The 19,538-nt window shown below is 39.7% G+C and overlaps 1 protein-coding gene across 2 annotated transcripts; it reads right to left on the reverse strand.

Moving 5' to 3' along the window:
* Positions 1-1,473: 1,473 nt before the first annotated feature.
* Positions 1,474-7,535, reverse strand: LOC110628302 (serine/threonine-protein kinase PBS1). 2 transcript variants are annotated; one of them, XM_043948896.1, is made up of 5 exons: positions 6,996-7,535; positions 6,204-6,412; positions 4,473-4,710; positions 2,346-2,737; positions 1,474-2,243 (listed from the first exon to the last, which is right to left on the reverse strand). In XM_043948896.1, the coding sequence occupies exons 1-5, from the start codon at positions 7,114-7,116 to the stop codon at positions 1,764-1,766; spliced, it is 1,440 nt and encodes a 479-aa protein (XP_043804831.1). In that variant the 5' UTR covers positions 7,117-7,535; the 3' UTR covers positions 1,474-1,763. The 2 variants fall into 2 exon arrangements, with proteins under 2 accessions (XP_043804831.1, XP_021630601.1); XM_021774909.2 differs by having other exon boundaries at positions 4,473-4,662; positions 6,996-7,533.
* Positions 7,536-19,538: the final 12,003 nt, after the last annotated feature.

Genomic DNA, 19,538 nt, shown 5'->3' on the forward strand with positions numbered 1-19,538 from the left:
CAGCACCTTTAAGCACTTACTAAAAATATCTGACTTTTCAAAATATGAAAGACTAGTATTCAAAAATATCGGCTAACAAAACCTAATTCTTGAATCTAGATCTTCTTTATTTTACCTTTTTTCTTTTGCTTTTAGGCACAAGTTGTTTGAAAAAAAGAAGTGAAGCAAACATTATAGCAATTTAGCTTTTTTTGTAATTCATTTTCTCACTTTTTAATAAAAAGTAATAGTGTTTTAAACGAGTTAAAATAAACCTAAAATTTTGAATCTTTTTATCTTCTTTATTTTTACCTTTTGCTTTTGCTTTAAGTCGCAAAGTTATTGAGACAAAAAGTGTTTGAGTTCAATTTTGTCATTTTTCCTTATACGATAAGTGCAATTACGTGGCTTTCCTCTGACCATTCCACTAAGGACTTGTGCGTTGCTGCAAGTGGTCCTCCATCAATCATCTTTAACCACAACTTGATTATATACATATATATTGGTGTCCACTTAATTAGCATATGCCTAGATTATTACAATTTCAAAATAAAAATCACTATTGTCTGTTTTAATACTTAGTTGTTATTTTGCAAGTGAGCATACTAGAACACTGGAAGTCTGTAGAGATACATTAGAGAATTTTTTTTAAAAATAAAACTTGAAAAATTATCCAAATAAAAAATCATCACATGCAGATACTGTGGTAGGTGTTTGTGATTGAATGCAATTATTGGGTGATAGTGGGAACAGATTAAACACGAGGGAGGGTATCTTTCAGCTAAGGTGTCCCGCATGACTGAGTTTGACATAAGATTCAATTGTCTACGTCAGCTCCTCAGTCATTAGTTTTTTTTTTCCTAATGAATGAGAATGACACCAACAATCACCTCCATTTTGTTGGCAGTGAAATATCGCAATTGTGAAGGTAGAAATATAATAAATCATTTTTATTTAATAAAATAAAAAAAATATTAAATAATCTTTTTTCAAGACTATTGATTTTGGGAAGTTTATATGCGTGGTGGCTACTACTGTGTAGAAGGTTCCAAGCCTTCTCATATATAGATATTTTTGTGGTCGTAAAAACATTTTTTTTTTTTAAAATTCCCCTACGTCCGATTTTGTTTTATTTCAACTCCAAATATGCATACATCAATTTCAACACCCAACATGAAAATTAGACTTATTCATCAATCATTCAAATTATCAATTTCTTAATTAATAATATGAAAATGCTACAATATTATTGATTCATTATATTAAAATCAAAATATATAAATTATTGAGTATTATATGAGGGGATGGTCAAGCTGATTTCAAGTCGCAAATTCATTTCAATTCCAATTTTAGTTTTTAATTTTGTTTGATTATAGATTATTATATTACCTTCAAATTTGTAAAGCTTGTCTTTAAAGCTACAATAAACCCTTGGAACAACTTCTACTATAACTGAAGCATGCAACCGTGATTAATCTATGAAATTACAGGGACTGGTACGTAAATTGCCATTTTCTTGCTCATAAGAAACCTATAAGAGAGAGCAAGCAGAGCATGACTCAAAATTTTATAACTTTACTTGCTCTCCCATCACATAATGTACAATCTCAGTTATGCCTTTTTTCTTCATAATCATCTTCCATTTCTATGTTTCAACAACAATAACAAAAGGGGTATTGAGAGAGAAAAATTAAAATGAAAGATCAACTTATCTTCCAATGCTTCTGCAAGATTGGGGGCAAAATCAGAAAAACCTGATAAAATGGACCAATGTTGCCCGGAAACTACCCATTACTTCCGTCGAAACTACCTTGTGCACTTTGTCTTCTCTTCTCTCGCCAGTTTTCTCCCCACATCTTCGCCTCAGCAACGGCTTTTTCTCTTTCTAAATCTCTGTTTAACATTCTTGCAGTTTCTCTAGGGGAATCTTCTTTCTCAGATCCATCCAGGTCCCATCTATGACCAGATACTCCCCCTTCCTCATTCTTTGGTAACTGCCCACCTCGCTCCTCTCTTCTTTTCTCATCCTTATCACCGGAACCCCGGTATCCATGCCCGCCTGAACTCGGTTCATATGCCTGGTTTGCCAAATAAGAGAGAGCAGTGACCACATCACCAATGAGAGGTCTTGCAGCAGCCTGTTCCTGAATGCACATGGAAGCTACTGCTAGAGCCTGATAAAGTCCTCTCATGGGATAACGCCCCTGCAATTGTGGATCTGCCAATTTTGAAAATTTCCTACGATCATTGAATAATGGACGAGCCTGCATAATCATAAAAACATTGCCTCACAATTATTACAAAGGACAGACACCTAGAAGACAAGACCACGAAGGGACGGCTATGCTACAGGATTATTGCATTACCCATGTGACAAGGTTCTGCTCTCCATGGGGTCGAGTACTGTCGATGGCTTTACGTCCAGTGATGAGCTCCAAGAAGACTACACCAAAACTATAGACATCAGATTTCACAGTCAATTGTCCGGTCATGGCATATTCAGGAGCACAATAACCGTAAGTGCCCATAACTCTGGTGGAAACATGTGACTTGTCTCCAGTAGGACCAAGCTTGGCAAGCCCAAAATCGGAAAGCTTCGGGTGAAATCCTTCATCAAGTAAAATGTTGGATGACTTGAAATCCCTGTATATAACAGGCGGATTTGCTTTATCATGCAGATATTCCAAACCTTTGGCAGCACCTGCTGCTATCCTCATTCTTCTGTTCCAATCAAGTGGTTCCTTATCAGGTGGAAGATCTGAACAAGGATTCATCAACCATTGGTTAATCATTGCAATAATCAATAGGTAGAATTGTGCACAAATCTAAGAATCAACTTTGACCAACATTTAACCAAAAATCTTTAAAACAAAGATTCATTTGGTGGTTCGACAGCAGTGAGCACACATATGTATAATTTGATGGTAGAAAATCTATAATTCCAGAGTAAAAGTAATTGCCAGGTAAAATCCACATTATCAGAAAAAGCATCATCTAAAGGAATCCAAGCATATATGTCCTCCTATTTGCCCATGTTTTCAGATTCCTATTCCAAAGCATTGAAATCCCAACTAAGAGAATCTCGGACCTTTGGAGTTCACATCCAAAGAATTATACTCGGTCGAAATACATCAGAACATATCACCTTAACAGGTTGACCAACAAATTGTAGTAGTTAACATAACAGCAAATTGAGTTTATTTCAAACAGCAACAAGCCAGTTGATGCTATCTTCACAAGCATAATTAATCTATTACTAAATAGATGAGTTCATGAGTTTTTAATTAGCTGTGATATCTAGCTTCTAATATCTTGAAAATATAGTAAATTATGAGAACACGATACCTTCAATTTTCCTTAACTCGGAAATCCTGAACCAGTAAATACTTGAATTCCTCATCCCAAGTCACACTTTCCTTTTTTGAGCATATATTGAAGATTTTGCAGTTGTAAGATGAGGGATATTCCACTCCACTCACAACCTATTTTGTGATCACAGTTATTCAACCCGCTCAGTATTTTATATCCATTTTCTTAATGTTACAAGTCAAGAAATATCATTATAGAGTATAAATTCATGGTCAACGCAGACTTACATATATGAGGCACAGTTAAAACTATTCCAAATTCCTTTTATGAGATTCAGTTGAAGGAAAACTTGGCACATAAATGAGAGTTAAAGCTTATTTAAACAAATGGAAAAGAAACATAGAGAAATATATCCATCATGTTTTCCATGGACTGCTGTGTTCTTCAGTAACACATCAGTTTCACCTAGACCCAACCATGAACAGGTTTAAAACTGGACAGAAGCAGTTTGATCAAATTTGCCTTGAACCAGACCAGAACAGCTTGTTCAATTTAGTTCAAGCTGAATTTTGTTTTGAAAAAAAAATTTTAAAAATGCAAAAGAATAAGAGTTATATTTAACCAAAACTGGAACTGAGGGGGACCATGTGATCCCAGTCCTCCTAAATGGCTAAACCTTGAACCAGAACTGGCCCAGCAGTCTCCCATAGTTTCACCCAGCAGGAAAGAAATAGGGGGGGGAAGGAAAAGAGGGAGAAAGAGAGTTTGATGATAACTCTTCTAGTCATTATCGGCACATAATCTCAACAGGTTTAGCTGAATCATCCTAACCATCAATTCAGAAACTCAAACAGTCTGATTGTTTTTAACTTGCTTTGAAGGCAAAGCTTTTTAGCTACTCTAAGACACAGATCATGCTTTATATGTTGTCAATATCATTGAGAATCGATCTTCAAGGATTTTCCTTTGTTTTCCTTTTTCTTTTTTTCAACTAACTTTGATTACCCATCATTATGCATTATATTTTATCATCTCACTTCAAAGAATGGCATTCACCAAACAGCATAATTGACTTCTACTTGAGTCAAATACTTGTAGAGCAACAAATTGCACTTAATAGGGCAAATAATTGAGAAACAGCAAAAAGTCAAATCAAAAGTTCAGAAGATTATGCAAAAATGTACCATGAAGGTGATCTTCCAGTGATCCCAAGGGCATAAACTCATAGACAAGAAGCCTTTGGTCTCCATCAGCACAATAGCCAATCAGGTTCACAAGGTTAGGGTGATGTAAAAGGCTGAGCATGAGAACCTCTACCAGGAATTCTCTATTACCCTGGAGGCCATTTCTATCCAATTGTTTAACAGCAACAACCTGCAAAACATAAAGTAAGTTTAGAGAGATCAAAATCACCTCAGTGACCTCACCTTGAAACTACTTCCAAAGTCACCAAGATTCAATTGCTAGTTCCTCAAAGTACAAAACAGAATTTTAAATCTTAAAATTTAGCCACAAATCCAAACTTTCCCTTAGATTACAAATTTGAGCCAGAACAACAATACTGTTAGCTACCAAAATCGTCCACAGCTGCTCTCTTCCCTTGAAATTCAGCAAATTAGCTATGCCATGTAGCCGCAGAGGCTCATAATAAGTTCAAGACATCAACAAGCTTAGTGCACTAGCATTGGCCTATTTTCAACTAGCCTACAACTTGAAAACAGAAAAGTCATCATCAATGACAAACAAATAGATTGCATTCTCATAAATGTAAGATAGGATTCCACTGCCTTTACCGTACTCAAAAATAGGTGTATAAGAATTTTATATAATTTGATCAAGAGTTTTTACCACATTGATGTTTGTTGTTGTTAGAATCTAACGATTCTTCATTCTTATTCATATGATTAGATTCAATTCTCCTAATCTGCAGGGTGGATCTATTTTTGTTAGAATCTTATGATTTGTACAACTTGAATCAATAGAGCGAATGTATCTGAATCATGGCCAAACCAAGAGAATCGATAGAAAAATGAATCTATTGATTCAATTCATTCTTTTTCAAGAAGGTTGTTAGACTCTATAGCTTCAAATTTTAGATTTCGCTTTATTTTTACTATGTAAAAATATATATAATGTTTCCTTAGCTATCTTTCTCCTACGAGTCATTCTTCTTTGTTCTTCTTCCTTTAATATTTTTTTAAAATTAGTTCTCTAATTATGGTTGTCAAAACGTGATATTCTCTATAAATTATAACTTCTTAATTTATCCAATTACTTTTTATTGTTTAATTATTTGCTCAAATTTAAATGGGAGTTCTAGCATATACAATGACGATCATTGTTTACAATTCAAGAGTCATGATTTATAACAAAAAACTATATGAAATGATAAAACTATACTGTGATACTACAAAGCATAGTCCTAATTAGCTAAACAATAAATCTATATCTATTAAAATATGTCATTGTGGTTTTTTTTTTTTACTTATTATTAAAAATATATCATTTTTATTTGATTTTGAGAAGTTTTATTGAATTTTATAATTCAATTCAATTTTAGATTTCCCATTCACAAAATGAAGATTTTGATTCCCGATTGGAATCTCGATTTGACAACTATACTGATATTCTTTTTTGAATAAAACCTTGCTGTTGTAAACTGAGATAATTTCCCAGTTCTTCATCATATCTTTCCAAAGAAATATTAGAAAGATGCCAATACAATGCATACCCCTCTAGAACTTAGGTTTGACAAAAAAATTGCGAAGGACATGGATTATATAAATGCACCAATATACTTTTCATTTAAATGTCATGCTTCACAAAAACATCATGAGAAGTTTAAAAGGGAAAAGTCTAGAATTGTAGCCTGGATGTCTGATAATAAAATGAACAAAACTAATCCACAAAATTACCTGACCAGTACTCTCAAGCCGGCCTTTATATACACGGCCAAATCCCCCTTCCCCAATGAAAGATTCCGGCCTAAAATTCTTTGTTGCAGCTGCAAGCTCACGGAACGTAAATGTTTGAGCAGCAATGTTGCCAGCAGGTAATCCATCCTTAGGAACTGGTAATTCTCTTTTTGACCTTCCATTGTTTCTTGATTTAAGCCTGTCAGAACCTGCAATTACATCCCCATCAAACAAAAATCAGTTAGAAAATTGGAAATATACTCCCAAGTAGACGCCGAGGTTAATAATTCAAGACCTTAATAAACAGCAAGGTCAATAAAATAGTTGCTTTGCAATAGCCATAGAAAACCTCAATTGAGTGATAGTGGCAGTGAGATGCAAGACTCGGTAATAAAGCGACCATAACTGATTTTGATTGCTATTTTTAGCTAAACATGGTTTCCCAAATTAGAAATAACACCCCCAAACACTCTAAGCTTTTCATCACCAATGAACCAGATCGAATTCGGGTGATTAAATTGATCAGAAGATCTCTTTTCACTAAAGGAAATGCTACCTTTTACATTGAATCAAAATCTCGTGGGGTCACCAAAAAAGAAAGCCCAAAAATCCACAGCTCTAAAATCTCATGAAAGCAATCCATCATGTACCAATGACATAATAAAATGCAAAGGAAAAGCTAACTACAATGAAAAATCAGAAGTACGCAGATCAGATCAAGCGTTGACATGGTAAAGAAATAACGAGAAAGTGAAGGAATCGATTATTAAAGATAAATAAATAAAAACTGACCAGAAGATAATTTGGAAATGTTAGAAGACTCTGTGGGCAAGCTTTGCTTTCGATCATCAGATTCCTTCTGTGGATTCAGAGTCTCTTCCTCCCTCGAATCGAAACAAGGAAAACAACCCATCTCCTGGAATCAATCCCTTTTCTTCAAATTCTCAAAACTGGTAGATGAATCCAAACAAACTCGATCAGAATCCCATACTCTAAAAACCAAGTCTTTCTTTCCTTTCACAAAAATCCCATCACAAGAACCAGAATAGCTCTAGTGGGTAAAGCTTATCTTCTTCTGCAAAAGGGTCAAAGTTACAAAGCAAATGAATCCAAGTACCGGAAAATGAAACGACCAAAAACTGAGAGGATTTAATATAATCAAGACAATATCTCTGGGGTGAGAAAAAGAAAAGAAATGGAGAGAATTGGTGACAGTGAAACGGAACAAGACTCGTAAAGAAGCCGGCTTTGTCTTTGGGTTGGTTTACACTTTATACTACCATCACTGTAGAATACACGCTTGCTTTAGAACATCATTCTCTTTCTGCCCTTCTCCGTTCTTTGACCATTAATATTAAATATATAAATAAATAAAATATCTATACGTATGGAAAGTAGAAAATTTGATACACTGATTCTTACTCCGTGTTGTTTGTTTCCAAACAAAGTGTTTAACAGTGGATTTAACGGAGAATGAAAATGGAAGACGGTAAAATTTATATGGAAAACGTGCAAGTGTCAAATGGCGGGACTTGACGGAGCTAACAAAGGAACAATGTGAAAGGAGAAAAAATTTGGTCTTCTTTCATTGGATTAGTTCTACGCATCTTCCTTGTATTACTTTCACACAAAATTTTCTTCCTTCTTTTCCGTTCAAATATATAATTAATTTTGAATCACTATCTAAATATTATCTAATTTATAAATAAATAAACTAAAATTTGTTTGTAAAAATTAAATTTCAATTATAAATTTTTTAAAAAATTATATTATTTTAGTACAATATATAAATATTATCCTTTATTTTCATATATTGAATAAATTTTTACAATATTGGCATCACACAAAGACATCAAATGGTATTTTTTAAAATAAATGATAATTATTTTTTTTAAAAAAGCTAGCTCCTCTATGTAAATACTAAAACTTTAAACTCTAAAAATCCATTAATTAACACAATCTACAACACATACCATGCATAATTTCTATTCAAGAATTTAAATTTTTTTTAATTAAAAATTAAAGATTAAAAAAATTAAAATTAAAATTTTTCAGATTTATTTAAATACACTTATTATCATCCTAAACTAATAAATCTGTAAATGCTTAGAGACCTTATTTATAATTTAGAATTCTCATAAAAAAAATAGTAAGATCAAAGTTTAAGATTTTTTTATATCGAAATTAATTTAATTAAAATAATAAAATTTAAAAAAGTTTTGATATTAATTATTAGAATTGATTAATATCTTAATTCTAATAGAAAAATATTGACATTCATTTAAAAATTGATTTTCTAATTAAAATATTAAATAGTTCATTAATATTTATTTCTTAAAATTTTATATGTTTTAAATACATATTTAAAATATTGGTATTTGATTTAACCGGTGTTTTTAATTAATTGTAAGATAGATATGTTAGTGTGTTGATTATCTTTAAGATTTAGCCATGTCCTTTTTTTAATATTTATTTTATTATACTAATATATTTTTAAAAAAATAAAAATTTACTATACATAAGCAGTAATAATTAAGTATAAAGCCTGCCAATGATGAGATATGACATGTTTTTATTATTTAAATATAATAATAATAATTTAAATTGTTTTTTTGAACTCTTATTTTCTCACTATTGATCTAATATTAAAAAAGTGAAATAATTAAGAATGAGAAATTAAATTTTTAGTATAAAAATAATGAGAATTTTAAAGATGTTTTAGAAATAAGATGTGATCTCACAAACACAGCCCTAGAAAAATAACAAAAAGCATTAAGTGATAATTAGCAATAAAAATGTGTCTACTTTTGAAATACTAAAATAACTAAGATTGATTTTCCAAGAAAATGTGAAAAGGGAAATCCAAAATCCAATCCAATCCAATCCAATCCAAATGGGTGAAATTAAAATGCTCTGTGAAATCTGGAACAATCGATTTGTGGTGATGACGTGCCACCGACAATATTCCAAAAGGAAAATTACACATTACACTCTATCATCACATTTCATGGCTAATAAATTAACAACATTAGTAAAAGATATTATTCCATACCTTCAAAATTCCAATTTTTGTCTATATTTAATCAAAGGAAAGGCTGATAATCAGAATAATAAATAAACCACTAGTCTTTATCCCTTAATTAAAAAAATTCTAATTTAAAATTTAAATCTGAAAAAATAAAATATTTTACATTTTAATAAATTTATTTAGTGCGAATTTAAATTAATATAAATTTTTAATAAAAAAAAATATATAAAAGACACTTTCTTCTGATTCTCATGGATTGACATACTAAGATGAGCTTTGGGCCTTGATTATGTGGCCCACCATTAGCGTTCTAAAGACTTCCAACATAAATAGATAGTTTGTCAACCCAAAAGGAGGAGGAAAAGTATTTTTCTTTTCTTTTTGTTTAAAAAAAAATATTTTGAAAGTTTTAGAGGTTTTGAATTAAAAAAAAAAATTATTCAGTGTACTAAATTAATCGATTATTAAGAATTTTTTTTTTAAAAATTACAATTTCCTAAGAAACCCTGTCATTGTTTTATAAAATCTCATCCTTAACAATTCTATTACAAGATTCATCCTAAGTGATAATCTGAGATCCAATAAAATAGGGTTTTACAAGAGTTTTGGTATTGAAAAATAAACTTAAATTTTCTGGGGAGGGGGTTCCCCTTTTATCCATTTCGCTATGCTTGCTGGTGACGTGTAAAGGCCTCTCCATGATTGGGACACGCGTCTCTGACATACAGATTCGGGCGTACGAGGGTATCAGCAGCCTGCTCCATGCGTAACGGCCTCTGATTCTCCTCGTGCGTACGCTCGAGCGGATCTGCTAGGCTGTCTTACTATGGCTCTGGATACTGGGCTGGGCCGAGAGTCGGGCTGGACGCTGAGCCTGAGAGGAGAGGGCCTGCTGGTCGCGGATTGGGCTGATCTGAGTGAAGAAGCTTGGTTGAGCCCGGCCTTGAAGGTTGAATGAGCCAGGCTTGTTGTGCATATCAGGTGCGTGGGCCTCTACGTTATGGGCCTTTGGCTGTGGTCAAGCCCCTGATCCGGGGTGAAGAAATCCAGCGGTCATCAATTGCCCCTTCACCTTCTCGGTAGTTATTGCTCCCACTGCCGAGGGGGTGAATATCAAGAACCATCATGACCGCGCCTGTTCGTGTTCAGGTGCCTTAATAACATCCTTTCATCTTTCTGTCGTTGTGCAGTTTCCCAATCCTATCTGCTCTTTCCCCTTTCTGGCTTTTCTCCATTCTTCGTGTTCTTTGCTGTCTTTGCTTTCCTGTCATCATTATCTGGACATGTCCTTTCTTTCCTTTTCCATGACTATCTTTTAAAATTCTGACACCGTTAGCTTAGAGTCTAGCATAGCTCTGCCCCGTGCTAAGGCCTCAGGCTCCGGGTATATATCAACGCTAACTTTTCTTCATTCTCAAATCCTCTGCTGGAACAAGAGGTTCTTCCTTTCCGTTTATCTGTCTGCTTCTTTCCTCCAGCGAGATTGTTCTGATTGTTCTGTTTTATCTGCAAAGGATCCATTTGACGCCTTCTTCAAACGGAATGAGGTGAGCTTGAGTTTGTATTGCTTGGTTGCCCCAGAGGTTTGTTTTAATCTTGCTTTTATCATCTTGATGGAGAATTGTTTCTGACTTGTCTCTGTTTTGAAACTTTTTGCAGTACCTGAGATAAGAATGGGTCAGTTCAAAATTCTTGAAAATTTGATGTTACCTCTAAGGAGTCTGGACGGTGCTTTGGAGATCCTTCTGGTAGGGCGGCCGATGGGTGGGACTATTCGGCAAGCTGCTGAGACTGTTTTACCCAGGTCGTCTGGCCGGCCTCCTCCTCTGTTTGTTGTCCGGGCTCCAAAGAGGTTATGGGCTGTTGGGGAGTTTGCTCTAACTTTGCCTTCCCTCAAGAGGGAGAAAGAAATTTCTCCGATGCCCCTGTTATCTTCTTTTGATATAAATGGAAGTGGCGAGAAAGATCAGCTTATTGTTTCCTTCAGTGTGGGGTGCTTACGTTATGAGGGACTGAGATTAGCTGCACTCAGTCAAGTCTCCAGCGATTTCTTCGAATGTATGCTTTGTGATCTCTTTGGTGCCGTAACTTGAAGACGTATGTTTTTTATGTGTGGTGCACGGCCGACATATAATATCTGAGCTTGTCCGAATGTACCGTGCATCACACTTGGGTAACCGAACTTTGCCTAGGGGAACAGTGAGAAATGCTTATGGGAATCAACTTGTTCAGTTCCCCTATAATAACGAGACAGAGCTCAGCCGACCTGTAGAGCTCGCTTTCCGTACTAGGATAGTCCCCAGAATTAAGACTAAGATAGTAGGGCAGATGTCAATGATGTAAACATAGATGATGATGTATGTGGTTATGTAAATCCTTTAAGGATAGTCTTTCATCCCGTAGTGTAGGCCTTTGTAACGTGCTGTAATGTACTTTTCTTTTAATGAAATTCTTGTTTTTTACTCATACTTGTTCTTTCTCTGTCATGGATGAAGTACTGATACTGCTTTTCTTCGTAGCTTTAGCCAACTAAATTTTGTTTCGTTTTTTCCGAGCTAAACTGACCATATTTCGTGAACTCTTGCTTTTAGTCGATGAGCCGAGCTCCGGGCCTACTTAACCAACTGGACGGTCGGTTTACTTTTCCGAGCTTGACTAACCGACCTGTGAGCTCGGTCTTTACTTGATGGATTGAGCTTTGAGCCTCCTTTAGCCGACCGAGCTCTCAAGTTATGTTTTCCGAGCTGGACTAATCCGACCTGTGAGCTCGGTCTTTAATCCTTGAGTTGATTTCTGAGCTCTCAGCTCTGTATGATTTCGAGGTGCCCTTATCGCCTCTTTCCGATCTCGCAGCCTTTGTTCAATAACGATAAGTCAAATCTTATAACTTGTTAAACGATGAGCAAGTCTGACCTTTATCATGCTCCCATTTGCTTATACTTTTGAGTCTTTTCATGACTTGCCTCTCTATTTCCTTGGTATTTACCATGGAGGTGGTGAAGTGGTGAATGTTGCAGGTTGAGTTGTTCTTGCGGGCTAAGTTGCTCTGACTGGCGAGTTGGGCTTGTATTATGTAGGTGGCGAATGGGCTCTTGATTGATGGGCTGTAATCACGGATCTGGCCCTTGACGGATGTGGAGAAGCCCAGCGATCATCTTTTTGCCCTTTTACCTTCTCACCGGTTATTTATCTAACCGTTGAGAGGGTAAACTTCGAGAGTAATTAATGATCGCGCCGCTCCAAGACAAAACTGTTCAGATCAGCGTTCCGTCTCATTATTGCCTTTCATCACGAATTCCTTCTGTCTTCTGAAGAAACTAGCTCTTTTCTGCTCTCTGTCTTCCTGCAACTCCTTCTGCATTTTTCACCCCATTGTGTTCTCAGGTACGCTTCCTTGTTCTTCCATGGCAAGTTCAAAGCTTCCTGATGTTGTTAACCTTGAGTCGCATATTACACCCTCCAACATAACTAAGTATATTTCCCAGAGACTTTTAGATGCTCCGTTGTATCTCATTCGAGCACCTCTTTCAAATGAAAGGATAGTCCTTCCTTACCCTCCCCCTCCGGGTTTGGTGGATCCCCAAGAGGGTCGTCGTATAGTGTTTTTCTTGAAGCAGAGAGAATTCGGTCTACCGTTTCCTTTTGCCCCTTTCTTTATTGAGGTCTTTGAATACTTCGGGGTAACTCCTCGGATGTTATCCCCAAACTCCATTTTGTTCATGTCCTGTTTTGAGTCTATCTGCCTGAGTTGGGGTTTTACACCCACGGCCTGTCTGTTTGTCACTTTTTTCCGTCTGGTTAGGGCGGTTCAAAATTTCTATTATTTTTCCCCCCGTAGTGGGTTATCTCTTTTCACGGGGTACAAGGACTCCATAAAGGGATGGGTGGAGAACTTCCTTGTGGCGGAGTTAAAATTAGGGTCCGCCCGAACGTGGGAGGTGGATCTAAGTTGGGGGGAAATCTTTCCGAGTTGCAACGAGCTGCCCCAATTGAGTCTTATTGAGCAGGTCGGGCTGCTTCGACTGACTTCCGTTGAGAGGAAGTATGACGTCGAGAAGTGTATGTTCGCGTCCAATCTTAGGGATATCCAGGACACGGGTATAATGCCTTGTCCGACTATCTTGTTTCTTCTTTGCTCATAATATCGGAAAGTATGCTGATTCTTTATAATTTCGTTTCTTTTGCAGCTTCGGAGGTAAAAATGGATGACATCAAGTTCCCCAAGAACTTTGTCCTGTCTCGGGATAATATGCATGCCATTTTCGACGCCTTTGGGGATGGGCGTTCAGTGACTGAGATTGCTGCGGAGATGGTTCAAGCTGCTTCCTCCAAGAAGGTTAGCCGACCTCCCGCCAAAGCTTCTTCTAGAGCTTCGAAGCCGAGCTCTCGCAGCACCAAGTCATCTTGGCTATCTAGCCGGGGTGGATCGAGCTCGACTTCGAAGCCTGCTGAAGGGTCTAGATCTGCTCCAGCCTCCTCAGAGGTCGTGAGGGAAGCCTCCCTAGCTATTGTGGAGCAGACCCAAGGTGCTGAACAAGTGGAGCAGGGTATTGCCCATTCTCCTAGGGGTGTGCCAGGGGGAAAATCTAAATCCCCTGCTACTGAAGACAAGGAGGCCTCTGGGACAGGGATGGAGATCATCCTCCTAGATGACCAAATCTCAGAGGTTTCTGCTCAAGATGCCCCTGCCCCTGCGAGGACTGAGCCTGAGGGATCTGAGGGCATTTCATCAAAGACCGGGGACAAGCGTCCAGCCCCCTCCGGAACATCTGCCCCGTCTCCTGCTCGGAAGAAGTCCAGGACTGCTGCAGGATCTTCTCCAGCTCTTCCTCCCATTGGGAAGGAGAAAGGTGTTTCTGCTATGCCTTCGTTATCTCTTACTGACAATGTTCTGAACGCGTCAGGTATTACCTCCGAGTCTCCGGCCAGTGCTGTTACCGAACTTCTCCGGGAGCGAATGTTCGGCGGAATCACAGAGGCCTCGGATCCACGCCTTCTTGCCCTGACTGGTCTCTTAGCCAGCTCGACCAAGGAGCAAGCATCCTTCCAATCTCACTCTCGTGAGGAGCTCGGATCCACGATCAGGGAAATGCTTCTGATGGAAAATTACTTTTTTCACTTCTTTTCAGTTTGCTTTGTTTCCTTTTCTTGACAGTTGTTCTTCCGTACTAGGTGACGGGTCTCTTTATGGAGGTGGACGTTCGTGATCGCTCCCTCCAGGAGTCTGTAGACCGCCGGATTGAAGAGGCGCGTCTGGAGGAGAACTTATCTGCAACCAATGACGCGAGGGGTAATCTGGTAGCCGCTCGGGAGCAGATCCAGTCCCTCCAGGTGGAGTTGCATTCTGCGCTGGAGGCCCTTAAAAAGGCTGATGAGAAGGCGGCTGAGTCAGCAGAGCATACCAAGTCTTTAGAAGCAGAGCTGTCTCAGGCTCGCAGGTGTAATACCCGGCTAGACTCCGGTATCGGAATTCCTACCGTCCGGTGGGATCTCGGATGAAGGAGACCTCTAGAAGGGTAAAATCATGTTTTTGTAAAATGTTTTCATGTTTTTAATAGTTTTAAGTATGAAATTAAATGAGTTTTTGCATGAAAAGTCCTTGGAGGAAAACCCAGGTTCGGCCGCCGAAAGTCAAGTTCGGCTGCCGAACATGCATGCGCTTTGGAGGCACGTTAGGCCCCCAAAAGCATGAGTTAGGGAAGTCCAGGTTCGGCCGCCGAAACTCTAGTTCGGCCGCCGAACATGGCATGGATGCGGAAGCGCATTCGGCCCCCGAACGTGGCCTGGCCAGCCACCTATAAAAAGGGGCACTTAGCCGAAATGGGCGAGTTTTCTCCCATTTTCGGCCACAGCAAGCTTCCGACCTTCCCTTTGCAACTCTCGTGTTCTTCCTCCAAATCTCTTCCATTTTCTTGAGTTTTAAACTCACGTTTGCAAGTTTGAGCATTTAAACCAAGTTTTGGAGCTTTGGGAACTCAGGAGCTCATTTTCATGGATCTCCAAGTTTAGGTCGTCTCCCTCTCGATCTTCAAGAGGTAAGGGCCGATCTTAAGCTCCTTATGTGTTTTAAATAAGTTTTATGCAAGATCTATGGGTAGAAATGTATGTTAGGTTATATGTTGAGTTATGGGTTAATATTGATGTTTTGAACAATGTGTGTGGATTTTGTGTGTTTGAAGTGTTGTAGTTGGGGTATATGACTGCTTGAGACCCCTAGGAACTTGTATGCATGTTTTAGTTGAGATTTATGCATGATTTGAGGTTTTGGGAGGCAAGAGGTTCGTGTGAACCAAGTTTCTGCCCTTCTGGCAGAAACCAGGTTCGGCCGCCGAAAAGAGTTTCGGCCGCCGAACCCCCTTGTGGAGGCAGCATTCGGCTGCCGAAGCTTGCCCCCGAAAGAAGACTTTCGGATCTGTCTGGGAGTTTCGGCCGCCGAAGGTGCCGCCGAACCTGCCTGGCTTTCGGCTCTGGAGGGACTTTCGGCCGCCGAACCTGCCGCCGAAAGTGCCCTGTTCAGCCATTTCTCGCATGTTTTTATGTGATGTTTTCATGATGTTTTAGGGGGTTTTTGGGGAATAGTTTATAGTTATGTTCAGGTGTGTTTGGTCCCTCATTTGAGTCCACCTGTGTAGGTTCGGACCCGAGGAACCGAGGACCCCAGCAGTGAGTTCAGCTGCTTCGGTGTTGTCAGAGTCAGCTAGAGGTGAGTGGAACTAAACTCAATCTTTTAAATTAAATGTTTTATCATGTTTCATGCATCATGATTATGCAATAGGATGATTGCATTAGTATTCACGAATATGCCGCATTGCATCGATTGTTGTTGATGTGGGTGAATGTTGGATGACCCAATTAGTCCATGACAGGAAGACCAGGACCCCATTCTACGGCCTGGCACGATTGTAAGGAAAGACCAGGACCCCATTCTACGGCCTGGCACGATTGTGGGACTCGAAGACCAGGAGCCCAGAGGAGGCCCTGGGATAATGGTAAGTAATGTATGTATGACAGGAAGACCAGGACCCTATGCTACGGCCTGGCACAATGTTAGCTTGGACTAATTGGTGACAAGTTCACTGTAATACCCGGCTAGACTCCGGTACCGGAATTCCTACCGTCCGGCGGGATCTCGGATGTCGGAGACCTCTAGAAGGGTAAAATCATGTTTTTTGTAAAATGTTTTCATGTTTTTAATGGTTTTAAATATGAATTAAATGAGTTTTTGCATGAAAAGTCATAGGAGGAAAACCCAGGTTCGGCCGCCGAAAGGAGTTTCGGCCGCCGAACATGCATGCATTTTGGAGGCACGTTAGGCCCCCGAAAGCATGAGTTAGGGAAGTCCAGGTTCGGCCGCCGAAAGTGAAGTTCGGCCGCCTAACATGGCATGGATGCGGAAGCGCATTCGGCCCCCAAACGTGGCCTGGCCAGCCACCTATAAAAGGGGCACTTAGCCGAAAAGGGCGAGTTTTCTCCCATTTTCGGCCACAGCAAGCTTCCGACCTTCCCTTTTGCAACTCTCGTGTTCTTCCTCCAAATCTCTTCCATTTTCTTGAGTTTTAAACTCACGTTTGCAAGTTTTGAGCATTTAAACCAAGTTTTGGAGCTTTGGGAACTCAAGAGCTCATTTTCGTGGATCTCCAAGTTTAGGTCGTCTCCCTCTCGATCTTCAAGAGGTAAGGGCCGATCTTAAGCTCCTTATGTGTTTTAAGTAAGTTTTATGCAAGATCTATGGGTAGAAATGCATGTTAGGTTATATGTTGAGTTATGGGTTAATATTGATGTTTTGAACAATGTGTGTGGATTTTGTGTGTTTGAAGTGTTGTAGTTGGGGTATATGACTGCTTGAGACCCCTAGGAACTTGTATGCATGTTTTAGTTGAGATTTATGCATGATTTGAGGTTTTGGGAGGCAAGAGGTTCATGTGAACCAAGTTTCTGCCCTTCTGGCAGAAACCAGGTTCGGCCGCCGAAAGGAGTTTCGGCCGCCGAACCCCCTTGTGGAGGCAGCATTCGGCTGCCGAAGCTTGCCCCCGAAAGAAGACTTTCGTCTCTGTCTGGGAGTTTCGGCCGCCGAAGGTGCCGCCGAACCTGCCTGACTTTCGGCTCTGGAGGGACTTTCGGCCGCCGAACCTGCCGCCGAACCTGCCGCCGAAAGTGCCCTGTTCAGCCATTTCTTGCATGTTTTTATATGATGTTTTCATGATGTTTTAGGGGGTTTTTGGGGAGTATTTTAGAATTATGTCCAAGTATGTTTGGTCCCTCATTTGAGTCCACCTGTGTAGGTTCGGACCCGAGGAACCGAGGACCCCAGCAGTGAGTTCAGCTGCTTCGGTGTTGTCAGAGTCAGCCAGAGGTGAGTGGAACTAAATTTAATCTTTTAAATTAAATGTTTTATCATGTTTCATGCATCATGATTATGCAATAGGATGATTGCATTAGTATTCACGAATATGCCGCATTGCATCGATTGTTGTTGATGTGGGTGAATGTTGGATGACCCAATTAGTCCATGACAGGAAGACCAGGACCCCATTCTACGGCCTGGCACGGAATGAAAGACCAGGACCCCATTCTACGGCCTGGCACTGTAAGACCCCGCTCGTTCAGACATCGGAATTCCTACCGTCCGGTGGAATCTCGGGTGTCGGATCCTCTTTGGGGGGTAGAGCAAGGGTAAAGGAAAGGTTTTCTAAAATGTTTTTAAGTGTTTTATGGTTTTAAATAGAAAAGAGTTGAGTTTTTGAAGAGAAAGACCAAGGAGGCGTTTGCCAGGTTCGGCCGCCGAAAGTGAAGTTCGGCCGCCGAACATGTGAAGGCTTCGGGAGCGCCTTTGGCCTCCGAAAGTCTTGTGGGAGCAAGCCAAGGTTCGGCCGCCGAAAGTGAGGTTCGGCCGCCGAACATGCATGAGTTTAGGGGGCACGTTAGGCTGCCGAAGGTTGATGACCAGGCCACCTATAAAGGGCCCTCAGATCGGAAATGGGCGAGTTTTCTCCCCATTCTCGAACTCAGGTGAGTTTCTGCCCTCCCTTGGTTGCTTGTGTGTCTTCTCTTCAAAATCCTTCAAGTTTTCATAAGATCTACCCTTGGTTTGAAGTTTTGAAGCTAAAATAGAAGTTTTGGGAGCTTGGAGCTTTTGGAGCTTGGATTCTCCACACCTCCGAGTTAGGGATCGCACCAACCCTCGATCTTCAAGAGGTAAGTGTAGATCTTGGTTTCCCTTGAGTTTTAATAAAGTTTTAAGTAAGTTTTATGAAGGTTTTATGTTAGAATGGGTAGATATGCATGTTAAGGGTTTATGTGGGTTTTATGCCCAATGTATGTTATGTGATGTTGTGTTGAGGAGTTTAAGCTAGTTTCTTTGCTCTCTATGCTTGTGGGAGTGTGTATGCATGCTTGGGAGAGAGTATGTGAGGTTTGGGGTTGTTTTGTGAGGTTTGGGAGGCTGGTATGCACGAAGGCTGAGTTCTGAATGAACTCAGGTTCGGCCGCCGAAGGAGGTTTCGGCCGCCGAACGTGCCTTTGGATGCATAGTTTGGCCGCCTAACCTTGCCCCCGAAAGTTGAGTTTTGGCTTGAAAGCAGACTTTCGGCCGCCGAAGGTAATGTTCGGCCGCCGAAAGTGCCTGACTTTCGTTTCTGGAGAGAGGGTTCGGCCGCCGAAGGTGCCGCCGAACCTACCCGAGTTTCGTCTCTGGAGGAGACTTTCGGCCGCCGAAGGTGCCGCCGAAAGTGCCTGTCCAGCCTTTTCATGGCTGTTTTCTATGCATGTTTAAGTGATGTTTAGAGGGGTTTTTGGGGAGTTTCTTATGAGTTGTTAGCATGTGTTTAGTACCTCATGTGAGTCCATCTGTGTAGGATTGGACCTGAGGAGAGGTGTCTAGCTTCAGTGCTAGTTGACCCTGAGTTTGTTGAGCAGTGGCTCCAGGTGAGTAGAACTAACTTAATCTTTTATGCACAAACTCTAATGCCTAAAGCATGAGCATGCATCATGATTATGTATAGTAGGTTGATTGCACTAGTTCACGAATATGTTGCATTGCATTATTTCATGTTGATGCTGAGGAAGGGTGGACCGAGGCGACTTCAATAGCCCATATCTGTCACGAGTCTTGTCTTAGTCCTTTGAGAGCCGGACAAGTACATGTAGGAAAGTCCATGTGAGCTCTCTGTGGACCAGACACCATGTCATGTATGTTACAGGCCTTTGTGAGCTCCTATGGGGGAGCCGGGCACCGACAGAGGGATTTTTGATGTCATGTCCATCCTCTGAGAGGAAAGATGCATGCAAAAAGACAGACTCTCAGAAAC

This window comes from Manihot esculenta, chromosome 12, assembly GCF_001659605.2.
Source record: "Manihot esculenta cultivar AM560-2 chromosome 12, M.esculenta_v8, whole genome shotgun sequence".
Classification (NCBI taxonomy): domain Eukaryota; kingdom Viridiplantae; phylum Streptophyta; class Magnoliopsida; order Malpighiales; family Euphorbiaceae; genus Manihot; species Manihot esculenta.